General features: G+C 41.8%; 2 protein-coding genes across 2 annotated transcripts; both read left to right on the top strand.

The window, feature by feature from the left end:
- Positions 1–7,069: 7,069 nt before the first annotated feature.
- LOC308504831 (salivary lipocalin-like) lies at positions 7,070–11,127 on the top strand. The gene is made up of 7 exons (XM_081066208.1): positions 7,070–7,180; positions 7,549–7,685; positions 8,476–8,549; positions 9,226–9,336; positions 9,695–9,796; positions 9,975–10,020; positions 10,982–11,127. Exons 1-7 carry the CDS (start codon positions 7,085–7,087, stop codon positions 10,989–10,991), a joined length of 576 nt encoding a protein of 191 aa, XP_080922334.1. The 5' UTR covers positions 7,070–7,084; the 3' UTR covers positions 10,992–11,127.
- Positions 11,128–22,081: 10,954 nt separating this feature from the next.
- Positions 22,082–24,945, top strand: LOC308504829 (lipocalin Can f 6.0101-like; the record flags this gene model as incomplete). The annotated part of the gene is made up of 6 exons (XM_081066206.1): positions 22,082–22,177; positions 22,535–22,671; positions 23,433–23,506; positions 24,180–24,290; positions 24,651–24,752; positions 24,914–24,945. The coding sequence occupies 6 exons, from the start codon at positions 22,082–22,084 to the stop codon at positions 24,943–24,945; spliced, it is 552 nt and encodes a 183-aa protein (XP_080922332.1).
- Between the last annotated feature and the right edge of the window lie 259 nt (positions 24,946–25,204).

The raw sequence follows: 25,204 nt of genomic DNA, 5'->3' as shown, positions 1-25,204 counted from the left end.
TTGAAGAGGTTGTCTTTTCTTCCTTGTATGTTTTCAGCTTCTTTGTCAAAAATTATCTGTCCGTATTTATGTGGTTTTATTTCTGGGTTCTCAATTCTATTCCTTTGGTCTATGTGTCTGTTTTTCTGCCAATACCATGGTGTTTTGATTATTGTAGCCCTGTAGTGCAAGCTAAAGTCAGGGAGTGTGATACCTCCAGTATTGTTCTTTTTTCTTAAGATTGCTTTGGCTATTCGGGATCTTTTGTGGTTCCAAACAAATATGATGATTTTTTGTTCTATTTCTTTAAAAAATGTCATTGGGATTTTGATGGGGATTGCATTAAATCTGTATATTGCTTTGGGTAATATGGCCATTTTAACTATGTTGATTCTTCCAATCCATGAGCACGGAATGTCTTTCCATTTCTTTGTGTCTTCAATTTCTTTAAAAAATTTCTTATAGTTTTCAGCACATAGGTCCTTCACATCCTTGGTTAAGTTTATTCCTAGGTATTTTATTCTTTTTGCTGAAATTGCAAAGGGAATTGTTTTTTGTATTTCTTTTTCTGAGATTTCATTGTTAGTATATAGGAATGAGATGGACTTTTGTACGTTGATTTTGTAGCCAGCAACTTTACTGTATTCGTTGATTGTTTCTAACAGGTTTTTGGTGGAGTCTTTAGGGTTTTCTATATATAGCATCATGTCATCTGCAAAGAGTGATAATTTAATTTCTTCATTCCCAATTTGGATGCCTTTTATTTCTTTCTCTTGCCTGATGGCTCTGGCAAGGACTTCCAACACTATGTTGAAAAGCAGAGGTGATAGGGGACAGCCCTGTCGTGTTCCTGAACGTAAAGCAAAGGGCTTCAGTTTTTCACCATTAATTATGAGATTAGCTGAGGGCTTGTCATAGATGGCCTTTATTATGTTAAGGTATTTTCCTTCTATACCTATTTTATTAAGTGTTTTCATCATAAATGGATGTTGTATCTTGTCAAATGCTTTTTCTGCATCAATTGATATAATCATATGATTTTTGTCCTTTATTTTGTTTATGTGATGTATCACATTCATGGATTTGCGGATGTTGAACCATCCTTGTGCCCCAGGGATGAACCCCACTTGGTCGAGATGAATAATCTTTTTAATGCATTGTTGTATTCGATTTGCTAGAATTTTGTTTAGGATTTTTGCATCTGTATTCATCAGAGATATTGGTGTGTTGTTTTCTTTTTTTGTGTTGCCCTAGATTTTCTTATTTTTCAAATTAGGTCCAGCTGATGGCAAAATTGTAGCAAGGATGATTTTTATCTTTGTGGGTCCTTGACCCTTTTCCCCAAGGTTCCAGGATCCAAGACTTATGATTAGTCTTCCCATGGTCCAAACTGCCTCCTCACTCCTGCTAGTGTCAGCATCAGTCCTAAATGATGTACAACTGAGAGAGTCCCAGGTGGGTTACCCTCTGGGTAACCTGGGGCCACATACACATAGGGACTTACTGAGTTTTAACGAGTGGAGGCAACAGTTAGTGGGATTCTTGGTTTTCTTACCTCCAGGAACCCTCATGTTGTGGTAGAAATTTCAAACTAGAAAAGAAAGAAAGTGGTTATGTTTCCGCCCCTGGTCCTACTCCATGTAGGAAGAGAAACTCTGGGCCTATTTGAAAAAAGGAAACTATACATATATATATATGGTATCAGGTAACTTTGGACCTCTTTTGAGGAGACTACCTATTTCCAGATATTAGGACGGTGTGCCAGACATAGAGATGCATTGCTCACATTCCCCCATCAAGAAAGGGCTCCTGGCCCAGCTGACAGTCTCCACTGTTAACTCACTCAGATTTGCCTCAACCCTTGAGATGAGGTACGGGTCTTCTTGGGGTGGGCCCAGTCAGTGGGTTCAGTCAGTGACCGAACAGGACTGTGCTACAAGGTCCTAGCAATTTTCTCCTGACAAAGGACTCTGCTAACATGCTCCAGAGCTCCCTGTGGGGCTGACAGAGACATTGTCCGATCTGCATCATGGTCTGGCGACTCCCCTTCCCTAATCCTGCTTCCTTCTTTTTCCTTTCACAAGTGTTACTCCTGAATAAACCGTTTACACTTCTAAATCTGTCTCAGCATCTGCTTTCTGGGAGACCCAGCTAACACAGATGAGCTGTTGTTAGCTTTCAGGCAACCTTTTATTGGTGAAGGAAGTGGGTATTTTAGAACTGGATCTGTGCCAGTACCAGCAGGATGTCTAATCAGCCTGGATGCTGAGGAGCATTTCACTCTGGCACGTGAATCAAATAAACTGCTATTCTTCTTGGCATTGACTATGCCTTAGTATTATTCAACAGGGGTTGGATGTTGCCACTGGTTTTTTCAATGAGTAACTTGTTCAATGAATCAAGAGTGAGATTGAAAAAAAAGGTCACAAAGTGCATTTCCAGTCAGCCAGTTAGTTTCAATCAAGTTGCCTAGTTATAAATGGACTGTTATCTGGTCATATATGGACTCCATAAGCCTCTGACTCACACACAGAGTCATGACTTAAGCCAGTCGAATCTCAACCACCTGACAGACTGTCACCCTCCCCATGGGTCACTTATAAAATGCCCTATATGTGGTGTTGGGTAAAGGAACTCAATGTGGTTGGTGACCACGAACTTAAATCCATGAATAGAAGAAAATAGTTTTTGCTTTTTTGATCTGGAAGCGTTTCCTAATTCCTTATTAGAAGGTAATACTCCTCACGTCATCCATCCATCCATTCACCCATGAAATACTTATTTACCAAGAGAGAGTTGGCACTTGACCTTCACTTGATCAGATACACCTGCAGCTCCACCCATGGTGTCACATTTTTGAGAAATCTACAAGCAGCTTCTTTAGTAGTAACTACCAAGCAGACACCCCTGAGGTTCTAAAGCAGGGGTGTCCAAACTTTTTTCAATGGTTTTCACCAAGGGCCATATGTGGTAAAATACACAAACAGCCGGGCCACTCACTCGAGGTGAAGTACGTACTGCCTCACCTGGTTTATTTAAGTAAACTAAGTATATTTTTGGAATTTTTGTGGGCCAATTAACAATGGATCATGGGCAGCAGTTGGCCCGTGGGCCACAGTTTGGACATCACTGTTCTAAAGTATTACTTATTCTGCCCTTCATGTCAGAAACATCAAGCCTTGGCTTGTGTAGTTGAGTCAATAAAAGTAGGGGCTCTTGGATCAGACAGTCTTGGGTTCAAATATGGATTCTCCCACTTACTAGCTGTGTGATCCTGGTATGTTTGTTTACTTAGCCTCGCTGAGTCTTAGTTCATACCTCTGTAAAATGGGAATAGCACTTATATAGAGTTATTGTAAGGATTATATAAAATAATATTTTTAAAGCACTTAATCTAATACTGAGTTCTTACTCAGTTGGTGACATCAAAATATTACTTTTAAATATCTGGTCCCTGGACAGATGATGTTTGTACTATTGCAAAATACGTCCCCCATTATAACTATTTGCCTTGGTAAGTGGATTCTGGCACAATCTGATGCTTGAACAAAGATGACTTTCAATAAGACCTTCTTTTTTGTGATTACCAGTTTCTAAGTTTGTTGAAGTCTACGGACCTTAATTATAGAAGTAGCTGATGCAACTTGGCTGAAATATAACAATTTGGATTCACATACCATTTAAAATATGGGAATATGATTTAATATTATTAATTCTCTGTTCTTAAAAGATTGGTAAATATTTTGGGCCCAGGCTGCTCATCCCTAGAATGATTGGCTACTCTTAACAGCAATCAGTTGGCCCTATAAAAGAGAAGGTCCAAAGGCTAGCTCAACAGGGCGGCAACAAAAGATAGGATATAAACTAGGTCCATCTGCTACTGTTGCACTGACAGAGACTGGCTCAAGAGAAGTACTGTTTGTCCCCTAGCAGAAAGGAAGGAGTCAGTTTCCTTGGCTGACAGAAGAACCACCCCTTTCTCCAGAGACCAATGCCCCCTGCAATCCCCCTCCCACCCCCAGGGCCCTTTCCTTCTCCACTGGACCAAGAGAGGACCAGAGTCTACTAAAGCTTGTGTTCTTTACATAAAGTGCTACTAATTTGGAGGGGAAAAAAACTCTTCTGGTTCCGTACCTGGAATTAGGTAATCAATCTTCAATTGAATCAAATCATGTTTTATTTTTCTCTCCTTTTATTCTTTCTCTTCATCACTATTGGCTTCTTGGGTTTCCTATATAATTTGAAAACCTGTCTACCTAATAATTAAGATTTTTTTCAAATAATCCTTGCACTGACCAGGAGTTTCTTGAGGGCACAGCCCCTATCTTATCTCTTTAGTCCTCAAAGTGTCTCTAAAAGGCCTAGTGTAGAGTAGGCATTTGGTAATGGTAGTTGAATTAACTCTAATCATTGTTTTTGAAAAATCCTGTAGTAGCATCATCTCGAGCAACTTGCTACACTACAGACAAAATTACTCTACAGTCAAATGTACCTTGTGTATCTTCCATTATACAATACATGTATTCCCTGTTGATGGGTGGCCAAGTGAGCTTTTGTAAATTAAATCCTTATTCCATGTGCTTATACTATAATCTGGGAGATGCTAACATCAGTGGTTACTCTTTTTGAACTATTTATTTTGTTCTCATCTTTCCCCATCTCTACCTCTTCCCATCTCACTATAAAAGTCAATATTTCACTTAACAGTGACATTTATTGATCATCTAAAAATTGTGAGAGTGTTTTTAAGTAATGAATCCACAGCTCCTACCACAAATATATAAATGCAGTAATGCAGAAGTATTTAAACCCATTGTAGGAATTCTTTAATTCCTGTTGTAGGAAACCTATTGTAAAGTGAACCATCACTCCTGACTGATTTAATATTAGTTCAGGTTTTGTTTTGTCTGGATTTTCTTTCACTGAACCGCCAGCTGGATTGCTCACAACTCCTTGGTATATTTGCAGCCTTGACCTTTCTGTCTCAGTGTTTTTTGGCTGTCCTGGCAATGCTTACCCAGACACCTGAAACTTGGTAGATCTGAAATGAAAGTGAGTAATCAGAGCAGGGAATAGTCAACTCAGGTCTTAGTAGATAAGATGATCCACAACAGGTTTCTGATTATAGACTTCAGTCCTATGCTCTCCACTACTTCTATAACTCAATAATATAAATTAGGAGGTCACTTCCCAAAAATAATATTCCTAGGTACAAAAGGATTTTCTATAAGGTTCCTTCTACTAAAAGAATACCTAATGCTTTTAATATAGGATATGGTGTACAATCATTCTAAAGGCAATACTATGTATCAGGTGCTATGGTACTTACAAAGGTGAACAAGAAACAGATTGCCACCAGGGACAGAAAGTTCTGATATGGTGCTCTGATATGGGTGCAGAGTAGGAGTGGTGATGGGCTGGGATCGAGATGGTGGGTGTGCAGCAAGGGTAGCTGCCTGTCCCCTCAGCATCACACACAGCCCAGGAAGAACGGGATTCATCTCACAAAGCTGATTACTCAGAGGCTGCCATCAATTCTTGGAGATAATCAACTAGAGAGAATAAAGCACACAGCCTTTGCCCCGAAGTGTCAAACTCAGCACCTTTATCGCTCTGGCAGCACAACCTAACCGACAGCCAGCTCATGAAGCCTAAAGTTGTATAGACCTCAAAAGACCAGTGACTGGATATAGGTTGAGCGTGAATTAGGAATGGTCCCCCAGGGGCTGGGATGACTCTAAAGCAGCCCACAGATAGATGCCAGAGTTCCTGGGTTCACTGCCTTGTGCTCAGCTCCACCCAGGACACTGGCCTCTTTCTGTTTTGTGGGTGCAGCAGGGGACCATTAGTTCAAGGCTAAAATGAGCCACAGCTTTGAACAAGCCCCAACGGTGGTCACAGGGGCCTGACCACAACATTCCTCTCACCAGGAATCTTCTTCCAAAAGGCTCTCCATGTCTCCATACCTCCCCTAATGATCATGGCCTCCCCCTAGTCTCACCTACCCCAGGAAAACTTTTGGGACCCAACCAACCCAACATATCTGGTAATGCATGTGCCAGACATTAGTCTGAGGGTTCTACGCATATCATCCCACTGAATCCCTCCAGCAATCTATCAGCAGGTACAATTATCCCCCAAAAGAGGACACTAAGGTTCCAAGAGGTTAAATTTGTCCTCGTGGCTTCAAAATGGCAGAGATAGGAATGAGGCCCAGGTCTGCATGACTCATGTGTTCTTAAGCACTTTCTACCTGATGCCACCTCCTTTAGCATCACCCGCTTTTGTGATGCACAGTGGTGTGGACTTGGTCCCACTAACTTGGGTTACTTATGTTTGTAGAATCGAGCTTTTTTTGAGAAATGAAGCATGTCTCCATCTTCATTGAAAGTTGCTTGAAGTAAGGGATGACATCTTCTACTTCTCCATGTCTCTTATTGGTCTATGGTACATAGCGAGGTATACATAGTGATAGGTATACTCGTAGATGTAGGAACAAATGCTGAGTCTTAATTTGCTCAATACCAGACACTATACCTTTAAGACATTATTCTATACCATCCTATATTACTCAGCTCTATTTGAATGCTTTGCAATAGGTATTGTCATCTTTGGTAGAGACAGTTTTTTGTTTGATTCCTGAGTCTAGTTATCGTGGGGTAACTCATGTAATTCTGCACACCACGTGAATGCTAGAACAGGGGGGGTCTGACACATTCTATGTTTTCCGTTCTACTCCATTCCTGCCACACATAACTGGCTTTCTGATTCCAAGCCAGATCAACAGTTATAACTAGTTCCAAATGGCAGTCTTTTTTTAACATCCACTATGTTTCTTGAGTGTGTGTTTTGAGAAATTTAAGGTCACTCAGTAGATCTAAAATAAATGAGATTGCCAAATATGAAAAGGTCAGGAACAATCGTGGCCTCACACCAGTGAATGACAGGGCATTTCATGGAGTGGGAGGAGGAAAGCTGGCACCCTGTGGACAAATAACTGGACTCAGAATGAATATAAAGGCAGAGGAGCTGGGTAGTGGAGTCACTTTCAGGGAAAGACTCACTCTAAGGGACTGTAGCTGAGTCACTACCGTCACCTGCCAAGATGAAGCTGCTGTCACTGTGTCTGGGGCTGACTCTAGTCTGGGCACATGAGGAAGGACACCATGACGTTGTGACAAGCAACTTTGATGTCCCAAAGGTAGAGTTGGTGGAGCACAGTGATGTCTGACTTTGGGGGGTGGTTTGGAGGATTCTGAAGCAAGGTGGCCCTACTGAGGGGCAGGCGATTTTTGACATAGTAGACAAAGGAGGAGGGTTGTGACACTGGACTAAGAGCAATTGTACCATGTGAAACTATGACAACACTTGGGTCCTCCATTCTCACTGTGGAGGGACAGTAGAAAGAGACTTACATGTGGTGTCAATTGACCTGAAGTCTAATTCCATCTTCACATCACCATTATGAGTCCTGGCCAGCAGGCCAAGTTCAAGGAGACGAGGGTCCATGTGGTGTCCCCTACCCCAATACTTCTTTTCTTACCCAATACTTTTACTGATTTATTGCAGATTTCAGGGGAATGGTATACCATTCTCTTGGGCTCAGATGTCAAAAAAAGGATAGAAGAAAATAGTGTCATGAGGATTTTTATGGAACATATCCAAGGCTGGGATAACTCTTCTCTGACTTTTAAATTTCATGTAAAGTAAGTTTGTCCTTTCTTACCTAGGAAACAAAAACAAAGCAAAACAAAACGAAAAAACGAGAATCCTAAGTATGGTCTGGGACCTCTAAACACACATACAAAACATAAACACACACACATGCACATGTGTACAAACATTGTTGACATGTATCCAAGATCAGACTCGCTCATCTAACATTGATCCAGGACTTGATGAACCCGGGCTTTTCTAGGTTCACAGATAAAAATTGGTGACAGGAGTAGATTTTAATGGGAGTAGAGGAGGTAAGTGGGAGAGAGTTATCAGAATCATAATTTGTCTGGCAATGTAACGTAGGTTAGGAGCATAGGATTAGGGATCAACAGCCTGTCTATCTCTCAGATCTATCTCTTACTAGTTGTGTGACCTAGAAAATTGATCTCTTTCCACCCCAATTCCCCAGTTATCCCTTGGGTAAAAGCAGGTGACAGTAATGCTTTCTCACAGTTCTTTTGTGAGGACCGAGTGAAGTAATGTCTGTCTGTAAAACACTCATCTGCGAGGCTGGCACATGTGAGCACTCAGAGAATTATACAGACAAGTAGCTGTAGTAATAGTGATAGTGGGAAGCAGTAGTAGAGTAATAGTGATAACAGTAGTTGTTTCATCATTGAAATATCGAATAAAGTGAAATAATATAAATATGAACTGTTTCAAATTTGTACCAAAAATGTTCAATAGTTAAGAGGAATCAGAAGCTCAAGGGACAGGTGGAGTGAGGGAGCCAGCACCATCAATATATCTTAAATAACAGCTCATTTTGTTCTACAGAATAGATGGAGAGTGCATTGATATTGCTGGGCTTTGTGACCAAGCAGCAGAGGATGGTGTATATAATGTAATCTGTAAGTATGAAAAGAAGTCTTTCTGAATTCTATTTCCAACTGCAAGGAATTTACTGAACCCCAATGTCATTAGGATCTTGATCAATTCCTGATCAATGTTTATTTAGCTGACATAAATGGGCTCATCTAATAGCCAATGTCCCAAATTTGGGAGAATCTTATGTGTAAAAGCCAATCCCTGGTAATAATACTATTAGATAAAGATGGCAATTTGGTCACATGTACCTCCTGCAACAAAAGAAAATTAGCAAAAATAGAAAAAAGTAAATTGTCAAGATAGCTGGTCATTCTCTGCCCATTTGTGGTGGTGTCTGGTGGCCATTGCCACAACCATGGCTCGGATAGAATGCTGGGTATAAAATGCCAGTGGGGCTTAAAGATGGCCAAAGAGGTAGGTGAGTCTCAGGGAGGATGATAGAAGGTAAGTTGGTAATGTAGCTGAAGTTTTCACCACTAGTGGTCAATTAACTGTGGTAGAAATTGTACCAGGAATCAATTCTCCCCTTAGAAGTCACCACACGAAGCCCAGGGAGATGCAAATGGAAGGCCTTAGATAGCACTCCTTAAGTCTTCTAGGATATGAACTTGAATTTGTTCTGTGGGAGAAATAGGAATAGCGTTTCACTTGCTTCCCATGAATGAAGAAATTCTGAGTTTTGTTCTGTTTCCTTTGCAGATGCTGGATTTGATACATTTCGAATAGTTGAAGTCGTCTATAGTGACTATATTATTTTTCATCTCATTAGTTTCAACAATGAGCAAACATTCCAAATGATGGCACTCTTTGGTAGAGTATTTTCATTCTGACACTCATCTTCGGGCTGGGAGGCAGGGGAAGGAAGGAAACCTGCAAACAAAGTGATCCTCCCACTCTTATCTTGGGGTGTCTCTCCTCCTCACAAGAGAGATGCTTGTTGGGTAGTCCCTCAGTCTCAATGGTGGGATGATGATAAAATCACTCATCATGCCAGAAGGCTATCCTAAAGACGTTTAATTCAAGACAGGTTACATCCCATCCCCAAGTCTTCTGCCTAATCACCAATCAGCGCCATCCATATTCCCATCCATTTGGAGACCCACCCCACAGCCATGAACCTCAATGACCAATACACAAGGCACAGCAGTTACTGTCAGTTTTCCCACAGCCCGAGAACCAGATGTGAGTCCGAAACTCAAGAAAAAGTTTGGGGAAATTTGCCAAAAATATGGAATTACTGAGGAAAACATAGTTGATCTGACCAAAGTTGGTAAGTTTAGCTCTCTTAGGTTTTCTCTTCCTAAATTTCCATGTTACTGTAGGGAGAAATCCAAGAAAAGGTAACACCTCCAATGAGCCCCCTTTGTTCTAACCTGGAAAATCATTTGGTTTCTGCCTGGGAAATCAACTGGGATTGCTGTTTGAATATGCTTTCTCTGCCTCTGCAGATCGCTGTCTCCACGCCCGAGGGAGGCAACTGGCCCAGGCATCCAGGTTGGTTATCTCTGATGGTGACAGGGAGGCCCAGGGATCACTGCCTTTCAAAAGTATTAGGATTTATGTGCAAAGATTACAATAAAAACAATTTAGTAGAGAATCCAGTGGGGTGAGCTTGAAATTTGAAGTTGTACATCCTGGGTTCCAGACCCACTCCTTCCGTGAGCTTTAGAGCACATGACATAAGTATTTAAAGTAAAACAATGATGTCTACCTTACAGAGTTACTGTGTCGATATAACGCTGGTGAAAAGAGCTCAGTAATTGTTCATGTGCTACAAATAATTAAGACTTAAAATTTTGAAATGAGAAAAGAGTAAATGTGTGAGTATGAAACTCAAATACGTTTCTGTTTGTGGTCTGTCTTCCAAGCCCAGAAGGCCTCCAATTTATCTCACCCTCCAATTTTTGGCGAAAATGTCTTGCTTTGATCTCTGCACAACTTGAACTTCTGATCTTCAAATAGAGCTGTCTGACCTTCCAATTGTCTCCCAACCTGAAAAATGTACTGTCAGTTTCTTCATCTGTTTCCTACCCAAGATGTATTGTAGGGCTTCATTCAGATAATGTATGGGAAGGTCTTAGCAACTATAGTTGCATAAAATAAATATTTAATAAAAGGCAGCTATGGCTTTGCCATTCTCCCTCAATGTATCACAAATGCTTCAGAACTTCCCATGCTGAGGATGACAGAAAGCAGCCTAGGATCCTTCATTGATTTCTCCGTTTTTCATAGACTCCGTTGAGCAAAGGTTAAGATGAGGACAGCAAAAGGGAAAACAAAAGTCATCGACTCAACGAACTCCTTCCCTTTATTCTGGCACATAATATAGGTTAGAATGCAGGTTAACGTCTATTTCTTCATCTTTTTTTTCCAAAATAGAAATTCTCTTTGTCCTCAATTCAATCCAGGAAGTGCTTATGAGTTTCTGTGTTCTCTTTCTCATCTGTTTCTTTAGTGCTAAGTGAATGGTTCATCATCTGAGTTCCAGGATCATCCCTTCCATGGTCCCCACGTCACCTTCTGACAAGTTCTGTGACCTGATGGCCATCACTATCTCACATGAAAGCATTATCTCTGCATCTTCAGGATCTTCCCTCCATTTCTAGCAAGACTCATTAACTGGCCAAGAATCAAGGGTTTTCTCCAAATTTCTGATTCTCTGTGGCATACCCAGGAGAACTTGCCATAAACAAGACCTTCTTCTACCTTGTCAATAAATGATTTTTCTTGCAGAGATGTTTATCTTTGTGTGTGTGAGAGATATTGTGCTGACAGTAAATGAGGGGACTTCCTTGGCTCTGCACATATAAACCTCCTCTAGCTTCTCAGAGTCATCCCCAAGTTTCAGGATTCTAGGCCCATGCATTAGTTTTGTCCCCATGAATGTTGCTTGCCCTTTGGTTTGCCTCTTTCTTAGGGACCTGATAAGACAAACTGTAAAACTTGTCTCATCATTTGTCCCATCCGAGAATTCTCTTATTCAGTGGGGTGCTGACATATAGATGCTGCTGAAGCTGATACCAGCTCTCCATGTTTCACAACATGTCCCACATCCCAGCTTTTCTACATTATCCATGAAGGTCAATGTCCTTTCACGCTCTTGGAAAACTTCCTTCAACCACCACTATTATCTACTGTGAACATAGTAAGTGAGATCCCATGAAATGTGGGCAATACCTATCTTTTGCAATGTAGATGTTATTAACCTCTTCTTTTGGGAGCTTACAGGCTTTAGAGAAAGGGAAATTAAAGTTCTTCTTTCACTTATTATCCTTGTCCAACATCAGATGATGAACGCAATGCTAAAGTTGCACAAGGGTATTGGGGCAGAGCAGGGTGGGTGGGCGTTACCATGCAAGAAGAATGACTCAGTCATTACAAACCTAAGTTTAATGACAGAAGATTCTGTAGGCTTCTTACGCTCCCCATATCTTGCTCTGCCTCCATTTCAGAAGAGCAAGTTAGATTCAGACTTGTTGGCCCTGACTTAAGTACTTGGTCTGGTTTACTGACATTTGGCAAAAGCCTAGGTAGAAAGTCAACCAGTCATGCTGGGATTTGTCATTTTTAAATGTCGGCATTTAAGGGACCGAACAACTGATACCCAGAAGGGTTTGAAAAATTACAACAAGCACAATAAATCCAAGGCAGCCACGTTCACGATGGGAGGTTGCTGGGAACCATAGCCAAGAGGGAGGCACAAAGAGACCCTCAGCTGTTCCCAGATCAAGATGGCAGGTGTAACTCACACTGAAACCTACATCTTCACTCCAAACGTTTTATGCAAATGAGGCATGAAATGTTAAAAACACTCAAAAGCAAGGAGTAAAGATGTGTATAGATCAGAAACAGAGCAGAGCACTCCTTTTGAAAAGAAATGAAGAGACAAGAAAAGAATAGCAAAGAAAAGAAAAAGAAAGAGATGAGAATGATATGGGTAAACAGGTCTGAGCAGTGTTGCCCATATCAGGATACCCATGCAGTTTGGGGGGCAAGCGTCAAAATGGCCAGGCAGGGATGCAGGCTAAGATATGTGCCTCTGAGAAGCAGGGGTTGAACCAGAATGAATTTGAAGTCAGCTCCTCTCTCTCACCAGGGGTTACAGAAAGAAGCTGATAGTCTGTGGCCTGCAAAGGAAACACCACCACCCTGGAACTGACCTGACTCCCATAGCTAGGCTTCAATGTTGTCACAAGATGGCCTGGTGCTCACAGCCTAGCCAGGTGGTTCTGATGACATAATCTCATAACACATCAACATAACAAAGTCACCCACGGGTCACCATGGTGAATGCTCCCTAGCTACAATAATGAACCCAACCCTGTTCAACTACAGGTATGTTCCTGATGGTCTTAGAAGAATATTCACATTTTTAGGACTAGAACTCGGGCCAACTCTATGCCCGGGTTCCCGGGTATTCTGGGAAGCACCAAGCTAAATCACAAATACAGGTCCTGATTTAATGCTTTGCATCTTGTAGGGACTAGGACCCAGGACGCCTCCAAGGGTCTTGGTCTGAGCAAAGGGGAGGATGGAATTGCCATTACTTAGTCAGCTGAGGGAGGGACCAGCTTAGTGGGGAAGGATACATTTCACCGTTTGGACATTTCATTAGTTTATATAGCTAGAGTCCTATTAAAAAAGAGACCCAACCATAGTCTAGTATAGTTTAATGAAGAATTAATTTCATTTTCCTATGAATAATCTGAAGTGAGCGTTCTAATGTGGCCATAAGTCTGTCCCAGGTACTCATTCAAGAACCCAGTTCTATCTTGTTTGTCCATCAACCCAAGGACATTGCTCTCACCTTTGTGGCTAAAGCTGAGTTTTCTGAAGTAAGGGGAGAGAGAATGGGGTGGAAGCATGGTTTTGTGCCCACTGTCCTCTGGTCCCCGGCTCTGGGAGGTGCTTTCTTGTCCATTATTCCCATTGTCAACACCCACATTTTTCTTGTGCAGGGTCAAAGAAATTATTTTGAAGATTAAAGGGTCACTTACTTTTGCTATAGGCTAGACCTAAATTTCTTTTGGCAATGCAAATTCCTCAGATATTTAGCAGGCTTCTAACGTGTTTGCCTCTTGACTTCTCAGTGTGCAGATAACCAGACACCAAAAATCTTATCTAGACATAGAGTTAAGCTTGGAAACTCTGGTATATTCTAGACTGGCCTTTATGCTCTGCCCTTCTCATCCCCTTTTCTTAGTTTAATGGTGGCTGCATTGAGGCTATCTAAAGCAATGAATTTGGGTGGGATGGGCCTTTAATCCCTTCTTCGTTTGGCAGCAGTATTATCTCCCACTAAGCCTAGATTTCCACTTCACAGCCACAATTTACAACTGCTTCACTTTGAGATAAAGAAGCAGTGACCCTCACTCAACTTAGAGTGAGGCTTCAGGCAGAGCAGGCCTCCCTCAGCAAAGCTGTGCCAGCTTCTCTGTCTATTGGGACAGGAATGGACAAGATCTATATTAACATTCTTACATCTCAAAAACCAATTGTTGACTGATATGTGTAGCATGACACCATTTATATCAACTGTAAATAACACACAAAATAATGCAATCTATTATTTATGTTCTGTATGTATGATAATACTATGCTTCTCATACTGTGCATACAAATCTCCCGGGGGTCTTGTTGAACTGCAGGCTCTGATTTAGAATGTCTGGGGAGGGGCCTGAGATTCTGCTTTCTAACCAGCTCCCAGATATGCCAGTGCTGTACTACCTTGGGAGAAGGGTGACACAGTAAAGTGAAATTGTTCTTCTTACATCAGTGCATCAATGTCTTGGATTATTTTCCTCTACCTGGGTGCTGGAACCTCTCTTTTGTAATCCTGGATTCCCAGGAAGTATTCTCATCCATGAGTTCTTGTTAAAATAGGTGTTTCTGTGGCGGTATGAGAGCTGGCAACTCCAATTCCACTGTCCTGCTGGCATCAATCCAGAGAAGTTATCGTTTCGCCTAAAAGACACACAGAGAGAAAGACATTGAGTTTTAATTTTCTGGACTGTCTCATAAAATCAGGGATCAAATGAAAGTTATGGTGGAATCACCCACCAACAGGTACTATCTTGCTGCTTCTTGGTAAACTTTGCTTGGGGACTAGAGTGCCATACTCACAGCCAAGTCCCATTGGGGATTTTCTACCATGACATTTAAAACCTAAGTTGTTTTCGTATTAGTTCCTTATCACCATACTATCTCCTCACTGTCCAACAGTGAGGAATCTAAAAAAAGAATTGAGTTGATTAAAGAAAGGGAAATAAATCTGTTGCAAGGTCACCACAGGCAAGTGTGATTGAGGACAATCAGCAGACCACGTATGCCACACTTCCTTTCAAGAGTTAACAATATATGCAGAACTTTACACAATAGCCAAGATATGGAAACAACCGAAATGCCCATCGGTAGATGACTGGATTAAGAAGCTGTGGTACATTTATACAATGGAGTATTACGCAGCCATAAAGAAGAAAGAAATCTTATCATTTGCAACAACATGGATGGATCTAGAGAACATTATGTTAAGTGAAATAAGTCAGAAAGAGAAAGACAAGTACCATATGATCTCACTTATATATGGAATCTAAAGAAAAGACTATGTGAATGAACTAATCAGAAACAGTTTTGGGGACACAAAGAAAAAACCGAGAGTTGTTAGATGGGTGTGGGTGGGGGGGTTGGGGATAAGGGGAAAGGTGAAGGGATTTGGAAGCAGCTGGTAACCACAACATGGCCTCAGGGTTTTTTTGAAAATTAATTTGGGGAAGGTATTCAATAATGTTGTAAAGATTTGGTTGGGTATCCGATGGACATGCGTCCTATTTGGGAGACCACCTCAGGGATACTGTGGATACCTGATCATGGCATTGTACACCAGAAGCTAAACATTAATGAATGCCAACTATAATTTTATATATATAATGTGATGGTTCAGTGTGAGGTCGGAGGGATAGTGGATGGGGGGAGGGGGGTTCACAGTGTGAGGGATATAAATGATGAACGTCTAAGTATTACCTTGTCTTGTACACCTGAAACTAATAAATAAATAAAAAAAAATAAAAATAACTTCAAAAAAAAAAAAAAGTGAACAATATATACAAGGAAACTGCCTGTGCATCAGAAATACAGTGAGGAACCTCTCTATTCATGGTATCAAGCTGGACAGGAGAAATGGGTTCTGAATTAGTTTCCATTTTGTGCTGGAATAATCACCACAAACTTAGTGGCCTAAAAGCACAAGCTTATTATACTAAAGTCTTGGAGGTCACAAGTCTGACACAGGGCTCACTGGGCCAAAACCAAGTGAGTCTCGTATCTGTCAATTTATTCTGATCGTCTTCTATGTCTTTGCTTAGATGTTTTAAAATTCTCTCCTTGGTCGTCTTCTTGTGTGCTTTTGGTTAATTCCTTTATACTGTCACAGTTTTTCTTAACCATTTGATATTATCGTGAGATTTTGCTGGTACAGAGAAATGTTATTGATTTGTGTAAGTGGATCTCTAGTTCCCCTTGATGAAATATTTTATTAGTTATAATGATATTACTTCTAATACTTTGTGGATTTTGTTGGTTTTATAGGTATATGTCATATAATCTTCAAATAAGGTCAATGTATCTCTTCCAACACTTATGCTTCCCATTTTCTTTTTCTCTTCTTGTTATAACTTCTGCCGGAACCTCCTGGAAAACTGAAAATTAAAACCATATTTTCTGTATCAGAGGTTTGCAAAATATGGCCCAAGGGCCATATCCACCTGCTGCCTATTTTTGTAGTGCCTGTGAGTCAAGAACATTTGCAATTAAAGTGATATTAGGACACGCATTTTCAACCCCAATTAAGCAAAATTCTAAAATTGTTATTCCAATAAAGAATTCAGTTTTCTCACTAATAAATCTGAATTTCCAAAATGATTATGCTCAATATTCTATTTAGAATTTCATCAAAAAATGTGGAAATGTGTTTATTATTATAATACTACTGACATAATACCTGATTTTACCTCTTGGCCTGCACGAACTTCACTATCTCCTAGTATCTGACCCTTTACAGAAAAAGTTTACCGGTCCCCATTTCTATATCATAACTTTTCCCCTCACTGCTAGTCACTATAGTTATTTGTGTTGCATTGTCTCCCAAATAAATAACTTTGTCAAATTGAACCCCTCAGAGTGCCTGCAGTAAAATTGGCAATAAATTATCTGATTGTGGGGTTAAGGAGATATTTTTAAGTTATCCTGTTACTACTACCCTTTAAATATCCTGAATGAGTTAAACCTGAATGGAGGAAATGTAGATCAATATCAAATAAACTTTCAGAGTAAATGTCAAACCACAAACCCTGAGGTTATTTGGGGTTTCAAGAGCAACAATGAAGACACCAGCTCTGCCTTCCTGGGTGAGAGGACTGCCATTGAAGTCTCTGGTGCCAGGACAGACTTTGATTCAAACTGTCTGCTCCTAGAAACGGGCCCATCGAGATACCAGAGGTTGTTCTTAAAAGTTAGCTTTTCTGAATCGTTGTTCCACTGCTTACAAAAAACTCATGATGGCTCTGCTTCCTTATTAGAATAAAAACAATTACTGGCTGACCCCTGGTAAAGAAAGACAGAGAACTGGAGTGCCAGATTGTTCAGGAGAGCCTGGCCAGAAAGAAGACCTGGTCAGCCTCACTGAAAGTAATTACACGCTGTTAGTATCCCCACAACAGCCTTAAGTTTCCCATGTTTCTGTCAAACCTCAATTCATCATGCACACAATTTTCCTCAGACACCTCATGAACACTCCCATCTCTGCACCTTTGTTCTTGCTGCTCCCTTTGTCTGAACAGCTATCATCTGCCAGATAGCTGCATGGCCTCGCCCCTCACAACTTCTGGTCAAAACCCCAAGTGTAAAGTAGCACTGTTTCCCCATCTTCTTTGATATTTACTTGTTTAGTGCCTTCTCCACTTACTAGAAGGTAAGTGAAATAGGGTCGAGGAGCTGATTTTTCTCAGGGCCATATCCAGCACCCAAAACAGTGCTATCCTGACACAGGCGCCCCGTGTTTGCTGCCTTCCTCATGGGCTTCCCTGACCTGCACTGGAGAGCCTTGGGACTTGCTTTGATCACTGACAAGAGAGTGGAAATTCTCTATTTCCTGCTCAGTAGGAGTTTTAAAAGCTCCCCAGGTGATTCATGTAAGGAAGGAATGAGTTGGTTTCCCCATATATGTGTAAAACAGAATCTCTAGAACTGGAGCCATGGAGCGGGGGTGCCTGGAGCTGCCCCAAGCAATGCTCTGCAGATGGGGGTGGGGGGACCTCAGATTGGCCCGGTGCTCAGAGGAGCTCCAGAGAATGGCTTAAGTTTCCTCACAGACGGCTAATCCAACGCTCCTGGCTCAGGTTTGTCTGCCCTGCAGTAGGGCAGGCAACTTTGGATGGGCAGTGCCTGAGACTGGAGCCACTCTCCAAGGACGACGGAAGGATGCCTGGGGCCTCCTGGTGGCTGGTAGGCGCTTCGCAGCCCCTGTCGCTAGGGCGCTGCTGAGAAAGAGGTGGGTGTCCTGAGGCCTAGACTGAGTTGGGCGCCAAAAGGCATCAGGCCACTGTGGGAGGCATCTTCCAGAACACCCGGGGCTCACGCGGGCTCCCCCAGAGTCTCTGCAGGCCTGAGAAGCCAGGTCGGCACGGAGCGTGGAGGAGAAGGCTGCCCAAGGAGGCTGCGAGGAAACCGGGAAGTCTGAGGCTACAGCTGGGCTCTGCATGGGGGAGGCCTTGATACTTTTAGGACCTGGGCCCAGATCTTTGGTCTGCGGTCACCCATGGGAGTTTCAGAGCTCAGAATTAGGGGCTGCAGGGAACCTGTGTTGGCAGAACCTGCAGGCAGTGGGTGATTTGTTAGAGGTAACACCACCCCCCAAGTGTGTTTGGGAACCGTGAGCCTTTGCTCATCAGAAGTCAGGGCTCATCTATGTATGTCCTGAACATGGACTCAGAAGTAGGGTGTTGTGGAGAAGCAGCAACTGGCTGGAAGTGAGTGGATCATGTTGGAGTCTTCTCTTTCACCAAGCCCACTCCATGCCTTTAGAAACTAAGGAAGCAGCACCCCCCCTAATAGCCCAGGGTCTCATCACCCGTCTCCTCTGAGGCCTGACAGCCAGTAAAGGGCAGAGAAGTCATTAGTTCTGTCTTCCAAATATAGGCATTTCCTCCTTAACATAGGAAAGGAAAAATCATGTTCATGAAAATCAGAGGTTCCATGTGAAAAATGCTAACAGGAAAGTCATTTCCCTTTAATACTAGGTTTATTGAGGTACAATTGACAGTAAATTACACATATTTAATGTATAAAGTTTGATAAGTTTTTACAAGACAATACCCATGAAACCTGCACCACAGTCAGGATACTGTTTACCCATCACCTTCAATAGTTTGCTCTGAGCCTTTGTAATCCCTCCTCCCCACAGTGCCACCCAAAGCCCCAGGCAGCCACTGATCCACTTAGAGGGTTAGACTACATGCAGTTCTCAGTATGTACTACTTTTATGTTGTTATTCTGGCTATTTTCTCTGGCATAATTATTTTGAGATTCATTCATGTAGTGTTTATCAATAGTCTGTGCTTTTTTATCGCTGAATCATTTTCTGTTATATGGATATACCACCAACTGTTTACCCAGTTCTATTAAAGGACATTTTGATTGGTCCTAGTTCTTGGCTATTACAAAGAAAGTTTCTATGAACATTCATGTACTAGTCTTTGTATGGCCCTGTGCTTACATTTCTCTTGGGTTGTACCTAGCAGTGTAATGGTGGCATCATATAGTAGGTGTGCATTTAATTTTTTTAAGAAGATGACAAACTTTTCTAGATTGGTTTTACCATTTTTCTTCAGCGGTATGAGAATTCCAGTTTCTCCATGTCCTCACCAACACTTGCAAAGTTTACGTACAAAAATTATACTGGGTTACACAAACCCCAAAATTTCCCAACAGTTTCCTAAAATCCGATAAAACAAATTAAGTGCCTATGTGAAAAGAGTAAACTGTATTGTTTGGGCATTAAATCTTCAAACATCGGTTTTTCATCATCAAAAAGTAACTGGTTACTTTGTGTTCGATAAGTCTGTGATGCTTTTCTTAGAACATCAGAGATTCACGTGGCTTTTGTTGATGATTCTGAAGGTTTCTACCAGCTGTATTTGAAATGAAACTGTCCAGTCAGATTATTAAAAATGTTGCATCACATTTTATAATGTAAACCTAAGTTTTGCCCACATACCTTCTGAAAAACTTATATTGAGAGATAACAATATTCCGTGAAGATTTGTGTATTAAAAACTATTAATAAAAGACTGGGAAACATTCTGTGGCATATACCTTCACTTCTGGTTTTTCTCTTGGGACACACAGTGGGAGTGGCAGAAGCAAATATGACCCTCTGATATGGGTCAGAGTAGGAGTGGTGGTGGGATGGGATCGCGATGGTGTGTGTGCAGCAGGGGGAGATGCCTGTTCCTTCAGCCTCACAGCCCAGGAAGAATGGGATCGTCTCGCAAACCTGGTTGCTCATAGGCTGCCATCGATTCTTGGAGACAATCAACTAGAGAGAATAAAGCACACAGCCTTTGCCCCGAAGTGTCAAACTCAGCACCTTTATCGCTCTGATAGCACAACCTAACCGACAGCCAACCCATGAAGCCTAAAGTTACATAGACCTCAAAAGACCAGTGACTGGATATCGGTTGAGCATGAACTAGGAATGATCCCCCCAGGGGCTGGGATGACTCTAAAGCAGCCCACAGATAGAAGCCACAGTTCCTGGGTTCACTGCCCTGTGCCCAGCTCCACCCAGGACACTGGCCTCTTTCTTTCTTTCTTTCTTTCTTTTCTTTTGTCTTTTTTTAAAAGATTTTTATTGGGGAAGGGGAACGGGACTTTATTGGGGAACGGTGTGTACTTCCAGGACTTTTTTCCAAGTCAAGTTGTTGTCCTTTCAATCTTAGTTGTGGAGGGTGCTGTTCAGCTTCAAGTTGTTGTCCTTTCAGTCTTAGTTGCGGAGGGCGCAGCTCAGCTCCAGGTCCAGTTGCTGTTGCTAGTTGCAGGGGGCAGAGCCCACCATCCCTTGCGGGACTCGAGGAATCGAACTGGCAACCTTGTGGTTGAGAGCCCACTGGCTCATGTGGGAATCAAACTGGCAGCCTTCGGAGTTAGGAGCATGGAGCTCCAACAGCTTGAGCCACCGGGCCGTCCCCTACACTGGCCTCTTTCTGTTTTGTGGGTGCAACAGGGGACCATTAGTTCAAGGCTAAAATGAGCCACAGCTTTGAACAAGCCCCAGCTGGGGTCACAGGGGCCTGACCACAACATTCCTCTCATCAGGAATCCTTTTCCTTCCAAAAGGCTCTCCATGTCTCCATACCTCCCCTGACATTCATGGCCTTCCCTTAGTCCCACCTACCATAGGAAAATTCTCTAACCACACCAGCCCAACTTGTGCCAGACATTAGTCTGAGGATTCTACGCACATCATCCCACTGAATCCCAGCAATCAATCGGCAGTTACAATTATCCCCAGTAGGAGGACACTAAGGCTCCAAGAGATTAAATTTGTCCTCAGGGCTTCAAAATGGCAGGAATGAGGCCCAGGTCTGCATGGCTCCTATGTTCTTAAGCACTTTCTATGTGATGCCAATTCCTTAGTATCACCCCAATTCTGACACGCAGTGGTGTAGTCTTTGTCCCACTTAGTTGGCTTATTTCATATGCTTGGATAAATGAGCTTTTATTGAGATATGAAGCATTTCTCCACCTTCATTGAAAGTTGCTTGAAGTAAGGGACGACATCTTCTACTTCTCCATGTCTCTTATTTGTCTATGGTATATAGTGAGGTATACATAGTGACAAGAATACACTTCTCCGTTGTGGGAAAAGGAAAGACTTCAGTGGTTGAATTCATGGAAAGGAATTAAAATGTGCTCAAAACTACACACCAGACACCAAACTTTGACGATGTTATTTTATTCCACCTTATATTATTCAGCTCTATTTGAATACTTTGCTATATGTACTGTCATATTTGGTAGAGGCAGTTTTTTTGTTTTGTTTTGGGGATAGTTATCATGGGGTAACTCATGTAATTCTGTACCCCACATGAATGTTGGAACAGAGGTGACTGACACATTCAATTTTTTTAGTTCTACTCCATTCTTGCCACACATAATTGGCTTTCTGAATCCAAGACAGGTCCACAGTTAAAATGGGGTTCCAAAAAGCAGCCCTTTATGACATCCACTATTTTCTTGAGTACGTGTTTTGAGACAGTAAGGTCATAAGTAGAGCTAAAGGAGATGAAATTGACAAGTATAAAAGTCAGGAACAATCGTGGCCTCACACCAGTGAATGACAGGACATTTCACGGAGTGGGAGGAGGAAAGCTGGCACCCCGTGGACAAATAACTGGACTCAGAATGAATATAAAGGCAGAGGAGCTGAGCAGTGGAGCCACCTACAGGGAAAGACTCACTCTAAGGGACTGTAGCTGAGTCACTACCGTCACCTGCCAAGATGAAGCTGCTGTCACTGTGTCTGGGGCTGACTCTAGTCTCGGCACATGAGGAAGGACATAATGAAGTTGTGACAAGCAACTTCGATCTTTCAAAGGTAGAGTTGGTGGAGCACAGTGATGTCTGACTTTAGTAGGTGGTTTGGAGGATTCTGAAGCATGGTGGCCCTACTGGGGGGCAGGCGTTTTTGACATAGTAGACAAAGGAGCAAGGTTGTGACCTTGGACTAAGAGCAATTGTACCATGTGAAATGATGACAGCACTTGGGAACCTACCTTCTCACTGGAGGGACAATGGAAAGAACCTTATATATGGTGTCAGTTGACCAGAGTTCTAATTGCATCTTAACATCACCATATGAGTCCTGGCCAGCGGGCAAAGTTCAAGGAGACAAGGGTCCATGTGGTGTCCCCTATTCTTTTCCAACTCAATCATTTTACTGATTTCATTGCAGATTTCAGGGGATTGGTATACTGTCTTCTTGGCCTCGGATGAGAAGGAAAGGATTGAAGAAAATGGGGGCTTGAGGATATTTTTGAAACGTATCCAACCCTTGGATAACTCTTCTGTGTTACTTAAATATCACAAAAAGTAAGTTGGTCTCTTTTACTTGGGGAAAAAAATCGAAGAAGCCGGTGTACGATTTTGAGCCTCTACACACACACACACACACACACACACACACACACGCACGCGCGTGTGTGTGTGTGTGTGTGTGTGTGTGTATGGACCTGTATCCAAAAACAGAGTCACTCATCTGGCATTGATCCAACTTGATGAAGCTCAGGCTTTTCAAGATTATAGATTATAATTGGTGACAGGAGTAAATTTCCACGGGAGTAGAAGAAGTAAGGGGGAGAGAGAGTTATCAATCATAATTTGTCTGGCAATATAACATAGGTTAGTAGCATAGGATTGGGAATCAACAGCCTGTGTATTTCTCGAGTCTATCTCTTATTAGTTGTGTGACATGGAAAATTAATCTCTTTCCACCCCAATTATCCCTTGGGTAAAAGCAGATGACAGTTATGCTTTCTCATAGTTTTTTGTGAGGACCAAGTGAAGTAATGTCTGTCTGTAAAGCACTCATCTGAGAGGCTGGCACATGTAAGCACTCAGTTAATTGTACAGACAAGTAGCTGTAGTTATATTGATAGTGAGAAGTAGTGGTAGAGGAAAGAGTAGTTGATTATTCTTAAAGTATCAAATAATGTAAAATAACGTGAGAGCTCTTTCAAATTTGTACCAAAAATGTACAATACTTAAGTGGAATCAGACATTCAAGTGACAGGTTAAATAAGGTAGCTAGCCCCATCAATATATCTTAGACAACAGCTCGTTTTCTTTTACAGGGAAAATGGACAATGTACTGAATTCTCTATTGTTGGAGTAGACACAGAACAGAATGGTGTACACAGTGCTATTTGTAAGTATAAAAAAAAGTCTCTCTAAATTCTACTTATGACTATAAGGAATTTGCTAAACTCCAGTATCTGCAGGATCTTGATCAATTCCTGATCAGTGCTTCTTTAGTTAATATAATTGGGCATCTAATAGCCAATATCCCAAATTTGGGAGAACATTGTCTGTAAAAGCCAATGCCTGGCACATAATAATATCAGATGAAGATGGCAATTTGGTCACATGTACCTCCTGCAACAAAGGAAATTAGGAAAACAAGAAAAAGTGTAAAGATGGTGTCACGTAGCCATGCCATATCACTGCTTGGATAGAGTGCTGGGTATAAAATGCTAGTGGCGATTAAAGACAGGACAGAGACACATAATTGGCAAAGATGGCCGAAGGAGGTAGGTGAGTGTCAGGGGGAATGATAGAGGATTTTGCTGCTGTGGCTGAAGTTTTTTTTTTTTATCACTAGAGGTCAATTACTTGTGGTAGAAGTCAACCAGGAGTCAATTCTACCCTTAGAAGTCACCACACGAAGCCCAAGGAGATGCAAATGGAAGGCCTTAGATATCACTCCTTAAGTCTTCTAGCATATGCACTTGAATTTGTTCTGTGGGAGAGAATAGTTACTAGGGTTTGCTTGCTTTCCATGGGCTAAAGAAATTCTGTGCGTTGTTCTGTTTCCTCCACAGATGATGGATACAATAGATTTCACATAATTGAAGCCGTATATGGTGAATATGTTATTTGTCACACCATGAATTACAAAAATGAGAAAATAACCCAACTGATGGAATTGTGTGGTACAGTATTTTCATGCTAACACTCCTCTTGGGGTTGGGAGGCAGGGGAAGGAAGGAAACCTGGAAACAAAATGGTCTTCCCATTCTTATCCTGGGGTGTCTTTCTTCCTCTCAAGAGAGATGGTCACCTTGGATAGTCCCTCAGACTCAGTGGCGGGATGATGATGAAATCACTCATCATGCCTGAAGGCTCTCCTAAAGATGTGAAATTCAAGACAGGTTACATCCCATCCCCAAGTCTTCTGCCTAAGCACCAAATAGTGCCATTCTTTTTTCCATCCATCTGGAGACCCACCCCACAGCCATGACCCTCAATGACCAATACACAAGACACAACAGTTACTGTCAGTCTTTCCACAGGCCATGAACCAGATTTGAGTCAAAAAGTAAAAACAAGGTTTGAAGAAATTTGCCAACAATATGGAATTCCTAAGGAAAACATTCTTGATATGACTGAAGTAGGTAAGTGTAGCTCTCTTTGTTTTTTTTCTCTCTAAATTCTCACATTATTAAAGCAAGAAACCCAAGAGAAGATAATACCTCCTAAGCTGGAAAATCATTTGGTTTCTATCTGGGAAATCACCTGGGGTAGGTGATGAATGTGCTCTGCTTTGCCTCTGCAGATCGCTGTCTCCAGGCCCGAGGGAACAACTAGCCCCAGTCCTCCAGGTTGGTAATATTTGATAAAACGGGGTGGCCCAGGGATTACTGCCTTCCAAGAGCATTAGGAGTTTACGTGCAGAGATTAATATAAAAACAATTTAGTAGAGAGTCTTGTGAGGAGAGCTTAAAATTTGGAGTTGTACACCCTGGGTTCAGGACCCACTCCTTCTATGAGCTTTAGAGCACACGACATAAGTATTTAAAGTAAAACAATGATGTCTACCTTACAGAGTTACTGTGTCCATGCTGGT

Source organism: Rhinolophus hipposideros (assembly GCF_964194185.1).
Source record: "Rhinolophus hipposideros genome assembly, chromosome: 11".
Taxonomy (NCBI): domain Eukaryota; kingdom Metazoa; phylum Chordata; class Mammalia; order Chiroptera; family Rhinolophidae; genus Rhinolophus; species Rhinolophus hipposideros.
This window is presented reverse-complemented; position numbering and strand designations above follow the sequence as displayed.

Bases quoted from the DNA above. Each gene is read 5' to 3' on its own strand.
- LOC308504831 (XM_081066208.1), top strand. From the start codon at position 7,085: ATGAAGCTGCTGTCACTGTGTCTGGGGCTGACTCTAGTCTGGGCACAT. The intron at 7,181-7,548 runs GTAGAGTTGGTG...GATTTATTGCAG, and splicing joins GCAACTTTGATGTCCCAAAG to ATTTCAGGGGAATGGTATAC. The intron at 8,550-9,225 runs GTAAGTATGAAA...TTTCCTTTGCAG, and splicing joins TGGTGTATATAATGTAATCT to ATGCTGGATTTGATACATTT.